General features: G+C 65.8%; 4 protein-coding genes across 4 annotated transcripts; 2 read left to right on the top strand and 2 right to left on the bottom strand.

Moving 5' to 3' along the window:
- Window positions 1–153: 153 nt before the first annotated feature.
- AMSG_06211 (uncharacterized protein) lies at window positions 154–1,544 on the top strand (the record flags this gene model as incomplete). The annotated part of the gene is made up of 3 exons (XM_013901937.1): window positions 154–289; window positions 425–503; window positions 640–1,544. 3 exons carry the CDS (start codon window positions 154–156, stop codon window positions 1,265–1,267), a joined length of 843 nt encoding a protein of 280 aa, XP_013757391.1. The 3' UTR covers window positions 1,268–1,544.
- AMSG_06210 (uncharacterized protein) lies at window positions 1,264–2,396 on the bottom strand (the record flags this gene model as incomplete). The annotated part of the gene is made up of 2 exons (XM_013901936.1): window positions 1,264–1,875; window positions 1,983–2,396. The coding sequence occupies 2 exons, from the start codon at window positions 2,394–2,396 to the stop codon at window positions 1,264–1,266; spliced, it is 1,026 nt and encodes a 341-aa protein (XP_013757390.1).
- A 175-nt stretch (window positions 2,397–2,571) lies between these two features.
- On the top strand, window positions 2,572–3,410 carry AMSG_06209 (uncharacterized protein; the record flags this gene model as incomplete). Its single annotated transcript, XM_013901935.1, has 2 exons — window positions 2,572–3,315; window positions 3,386–3,410. Exons 1-2 carry the CDS (start codon window positions 2,591–2,593, stop codon window positions 3,408–3,410), a joined length of 750 nt encoding a protein of 249 aa, XP_013757389.1. The 5' UTR covers window positions 2,572–2,590.
- Window positions 3,089–5,593, bottom strand: AMSG_06208 (histone acetyltransferase; the record flags this gene model as incomplete). Its single annotated transcript, XM_013901934.1, has 3 exons — window positions 3,089–4,490; window positions 4,526–5,511; window positions 5,559–5,593. 3 exons carry the CDS (start codon window positions 5,591–5,593, stop codon window positions 3,445–3,447), a joined length of 2,067 nt encoding a protein of 688 aa, XP_013757388.1. The 3' UTR covers window positions 3,089–3,444.
- Between the last annotated feature and the right edge of the window lie 169 nt (window positions 5,594–5,762).

Here is a 5,762-nt window from a genome sequence, read left to right as displayed (position 1 = left end):
TGCGCGACGCGCGCGCCCACACTCGCGCACCCCCCCCCCCCCCTTCCCCCTCCCCCTCCCCCTTCTCCCCTTCCCCCCTGCCACAGACACACTTGTCTGTCACCCTCACGTGCACACCCACTTGTTCTTGCAACCGCAGAGGACAGAAGGAGGATGAGTGCACCACTGCCCCTGCACAAGGAGGTGTATCAGGAGCTGCGCAAGCTGGAGAGGCTGCGGCGAGAGGCCGACACAGTGGTGGGCGAGATCAACAAGCTCCAGGCCGTGGCCGACAAGCAGGGTGGGGTTGGTACGTGGGGGAGAGGGAGGGGGGGGGGGGGGGGGACGGAAGGGGGGGAGGGGAAGGCGGCGTAGGTACTCATGGACATGGATGATGTGTTTGGGTGCGTGTTTGGGGGGGGGGGGGGGGGTCGGACGGAGCTAGCTGCTATGGAGCCTCGGGCGCTCAACAGGCTCCGCAACTTGTATGCAGAGCTGGCGCAGCTGCACGAGGCCGAGGTTATGTACGTGGTCGTTTGCGGGTAGAGGGAAGGTGCGCGTGTGCGGGCGGGAAGGCAGAGGAGAGGGGTCAACTCACAGCATGTTCTGGGTGTTGTGCCTGCGATGATGGAATCGCGGGTATGTTGGGTGCGGCGACAGTCTGACCGGAGCATCGGTGGAGAAGCTGCAAAGTGTGATCGACACCCACCACAAGGGCGTCAAGACGGCGGCCGAGTTTGACAAATACACGCCAAACAAGTTGAAGCGGGCCAAGATGGCCGACACCCGCATCACCGAGCCGCCGGTTTGGCCGGGCACCGGCACACCACCGGTCCTCTGCGGACGTGTCCGCTGGCCGGCCGACCTGGAAATCCCGCCCGGGTTTATGGTTGTTGTCAAGGTCACGCGCGGCCATGACACGGCGACGTGGATTTTGGGAACCGTCATGCGGTACATTGCGCTCAAGGACAGGTACGAGGTGGAGGATCTTGACGTCTCGGATGACTACGACTGCATCCGCAAAACGCTTATCCTCCCCTCCAACATGGTTATTCCGCTACCGTACGTGGTGCCGTCCAAGTTCAACGAAGACACCGAGTTTGCCATAGGCGACACCGTGTGCGCTCTCTACCCGCTCACAACATCGTTTTACCCGGCCCGTGTGCTCAACGTCCCGTCACAGACCGGAAATGGCAAGTACACCCTCAAGTTTGAGGACGACAACCGCAACCACCACATCAACTGGCGCTTTGTCCTCCACAACCCGGACATGTACTACACCGCCTAACTTGCCTCGGCAAGCTTGGCTGCCAGCCACGACGCCAGGCGGTCGGCTGAGAGTGCCTCGAGCTCGTACTTGCGGCCCAGCGCTTGCTGGCTCTCTATCCGCGCTCGCCACGCCGCGGGCATGAGCTTGGCAAGCAGCCGGCTCCGCAGCAGGCCGGCAAGTTTGCCGGTGTCGGCCCGCGTCAGCGGCTCGCCACCGCACCCGCGCTCATCTAGCACCGGGTCGTCGGCATGGAGGCCAAGCCAATGCCACACCGTCGCCGCCGGCGCCACCAAATGCGGGTTGCGGACCGGCACCGAGCCAGACCCGAACCGGTACCGCAGCGCAATGTCTGCGCCGTGCGGATCGGCGTCAGTGACGAGAAAGACCCGCGGGGCGGCGCCCATCGCCCGCGCAAGCAGCCGCACCATCAGCGCCACCCCTGTCGACGGGTAGCCCGAGCCAGTAAGCAGGATGAGAAACGGCGCCACGCCGCGGAACGTGCCTGAGCTCGCCGCCGCCACCAGCCCGCTCAGCACAGTATGCTTCTCCACAACCACAAGACATGCCCGGATCCCAGGCGTCTCAGGCACCAGCCGTAGCCCGCCCGCAGCCTCGAGCGCGGCAGCCTCGGTCGAAGACGGTAGCGGCGCGCCGCCCCCCCGTTGCCGGCAAGATCTGGCACCACCACCGTTCCCACCATACTCTCCACCCACCCGCCAACCGCCACCGCGACCCGCCGCGCCGACACGCTCTCAGTCATGCCCAGCTTCCACCGAGGCAGCCCGAGGGCGGTCTCCAGCACCGCCGCCGCCGCCGCCACCCCACCGGCGGATGCAAACAGGCCTGCCGGCGCCGAGTAGTACACATCGCGCAGCGTCACAGACTCGCTCCCGCGCAGCACGGCTGCACACGCCGCAGCCACAAACGCTGTCCGTGCTCCTGCTGCTCCTGTCCAGCTCGTCAGCATCCCCCCTGGCCGTCTCCCGGTCTGCCTCGCCCAGCCATCGTCCGTCGGCGCGATGTGCGTCCGGCAGCGTGATGCGCAAGCCGCTGCTGCCATCTTGCGTGGGAGTGTAAACGGAGCACTCTGCAGCGCACGGAGCACATCAAGTACCATCTCCTCAAGAAGGTGCAACGGATCGTCCATGGCCACGACGTGTAGTACAGTCGCGACACTGATGGAAGAGGTGTGCCTGGGCACGGGGAAGGAAAAGGTCGTAAACCAGGCGTCACTCGTGGCATCCAAGTTTGGTGATCAAACGGAGTGATCGCTCACTCGCTCGCCCCCGGCTGGCCCCTCGTCCTCTCCACACACGCGACTCTTGGGGGAGCAGCAGGCATATGGCAGGCGAGGGCGCACCGGGAATAGTAGGCGGGGAAGGGAACGTGTGTGTGCATTGTGGGGCAAGTGCAAGCTCGCTGTACCGCATCTTTCGGTCGAACGCGCACATCCGGCTGTCGCGGTGCGAGGCGTGCGACGCGGTGGTCGACCCGTACGTCGAGTACGACAACGTGCTGCATGTGCTGGACCTTGTCCTCCACCGGCCAGCGGTCTACCGGCACCTGCTGTTCAATGCGCCGGCACTGCCGTCGCTGCCGAACCTGCTGGTCTCGCCGGCGGCGCTGGCCCGGCTTGCTCTCTTCCTCCTCGCCTGCGACGTGTTTGTGGCCACCTCGCGCTGCGCCTCGCACCACGCCGTGCTGGGCGGCACAGCCGGCGCCGACGTGCCATCCCAGCGGTGTACGGTAGTGCGGACCATTCCAGTTGTTCTTGCCGAGAACCTTGCCTTTGTTGCCGGTGTATCGGCGGCGCTGCTGGCGGTGGTGTGGCGCGGACTGCGGCTGGGCGTGGGAGCGGTCCTCGACCTGGTTGTCCGCGCGCTACTTGTTTCATCGATGGCCAAGGCGCTGGTTGTATTGGTCATGATCTGGGACTATGATGCGTACTTTCTTGGTGTCTTTCCCAACTATCTCGGCGTCTCCCTCTTTCGCATCGTCCACATTGTTGTCCTCACCTCGAACATCGTCGGCCTGACCGTGGTCGCCGAGGCCGCGCTCGGCGGAGGGTCGCAGCTAGCACGGATGACCGTGCCAGGGGTGGTGCTGGCGGGCCTTGCAACCAAGGCCAGCCTCCAGCTTGCACTGCGGAGTGCCGGCGTGACTGACACGCTGTTTGTGGTGTGACGGGGCAGACATCAGAGCTTGATGCCCATGACGATCTCTTCGGTGTTGCGGAAGAGCTCGACAAAGCCAAGCTTGCGGTAGAAGCCGTAGGCGGCGTCGTTGGTGATGGCCATCTCGAGATGGACACCTGTCGAGCCCCGGGCGCGGAGGTCGGAGAGCAGGGTCTTGATGAGGCGGGTGCCCTGGCCCTGCGACTGGCCGCGGGCGATGATGTCGATGTGGAGGTGCGACGGGTACTCATCGACAAACGACGCAAACTCGTAGGCTGTCGGCGGGTTGAGAAAGTGGCGGTAGAGCTCGTGCGATCGCGGCTCGCCTTCGACGGGAGTGGCAAGGGCGCCGCCGGGCGCGTGGCTCTCGGCGATGCCAGCCGGGAGCGAGGCCACGATCTTGGGCACCCACTCGGCGAGGTAGCGGGCCCAGAAGGAGTTAGAGTCGAGAACGCCGAGTGTGTAGCCGCAGACTCCGGCCTCATCCTCGAGCACATACGCCGTCTCGTCAAACTCCAGGTACGGTCCAGTGTAGCGATGGCCCAGGATGAGTGGGTCGTCGAGGTAAAACTCGGTCCCGTCGTCGCCGTAGTTGCCGGTCTCGAGGCAGACAAGGTAGCAGGCGTCGACGTCGGCGGGACGAGCGGTGCGAATGACAAAGTCCATGCGCGGGCGGGGAAGGCGGCCACGGGCATCAGGCGGAGCGAGGCCAATCGAGGCGTCGGCAAAGTTGAGGGTGAGAAGACGAGACTTGATCTGCGCCGCAAGCGTTGCCTCGTACGTTGGCAAGGCGTGCGAGTCCGAGAAGAACACGCCGGATGCAGAGGTGTGGAACGGCCAGCCGGCGTTGGCCTCGACGAGCGAGGCCTTGACCGGGGCGCAGAGGTAAGCGGCGTAGGCGAGGAGCAGTCCACCGGCCTCCTTGAGCTCCCACATGTACGGGTGGAGGGCGTAGAGGAGGGCACGACCAGCGTCCGAGACAAGTGTGGCGTGAAGTGCCTCGTACACGTCCACAAGGCGCTGCCCACCGGCCTTGAGCTCGGCGATGGCTGCGGCATTGGTCGGGTCTGCCCGGAGAGCGGCTGGAATCGAGGTGACCAACGGGCGAGGATAGGGTCGAGTGAGGCGGCAGCATCGGCTGGGACGGCAAAGATGCGCAGGAGAAGGACAAGCGCGTCTACGGTGGCGTCCGACGGGGCAGGCACGTCCAGACGGGCAGCGAGCCAGTCGCGAGCGAGAGAGTCGAGGTGAGTTGAGTCTGATGGCGCAATGGCGGCGTCAGAACCCGGCTCGGCAGCGAGCCAGTTGCGGAGCGAGACGAGCGGGACGTAGTTGAACTCGTACTCGGTGTTGGGGTTGATGAGCAGGCCAGCGACGGCCTGGCGGAGGTCGAGCGGGCGACCGGCGATGGGGCCGAGGACAGCGCGGCGGTTGTCGTAGTCGTTGGCAAAAACGTTGTCCCAGAGGAGGACCTTGCGGCCAAAGATGGCGTTGACGGGTGCGAGGTCTGCCGCAGTGATCGAGGGCGAGACGATCTCGTTTCCGGTCCAAAACACATGGACGTCATCCGGAAGGCCCTCAGCGAGGGCCGCGAGGTAGCCGCAGGTGGCGACGCCGCCAAACGGGGCCGCCATGCGGGCGCAGTACACAGTGGGGCAGAAAGCGGCAAAGGTAAAGGCGAGGCCGGCAGCGGCGGCAGCGTCACGGGCGGCGGCGATGAGAGCGGCAGCAAAGGCGGCCTGAGCAGTGGCGACAGCTGGCGACGGATCGACGGGGATGTCGTCAAAGAGGACAGCGAGGCCGACGGCTGGCGGATGCGGAGCGGTGGCGATGGCGTCAAAGACAGCAGCGACCTTGTCGGCGGCGGCGGCAGCGGAAGCCGGGTCGGCAAAGAGGGCGTTGCCGGCGAGGCCCGGGGCGAGAGCGTAGACAAAGGAGGCACTTTGAGGAGCAGCAGCAGCAAGGGCGGTAAAGGCAGCAGCCTCGTCGGACGAGTAGGGGACGGACCACAGGGCGCGGTGTTTAGCGTCGTCCTTGGGCGCGTAGAGGTAGACCTCGGCAGGGCCGGAGAGGGAGGCCAGCAGCTCGCTGCGCTGAGCGGGTGTCCAGGGGCGGCCGTAGAAGCCCTCGATGACTCCGCCAATGAGTGCGGGTGAGACGGGGACTGCATGGGTATGGGTGGTGCGGGTGGTGTGGGTGTGGGTGTGGGTGTGGGTGGTGTGGGTAGTGTGGGGGGGGGGGGGAGGGAGGGCAAGTGTCATGTCGCTGTGGCTGTCACCAGCGGCTCACGAGTTCGCTCCCGTTGATGCGCCCGGGGAGGGAGAGGAGGGGGGAGGGAG

Source organism: Thecamonas trahens (assembly GCF_000142905.1).
Source record: "Thecamonas trahens ATCC 50062 unplaced genomic scaffold supercont1.26, whole genome shotgun sequence".
In the NCBI taxonomy this organism is placed as follows: domain Eukaryota; order Apusomonadida; family Apusomonadidae; genus Thecamonas; species Thecamonas trahens.
This window is presented reverse-complemented; position numbering and strand designations above follow the sequence as displayed.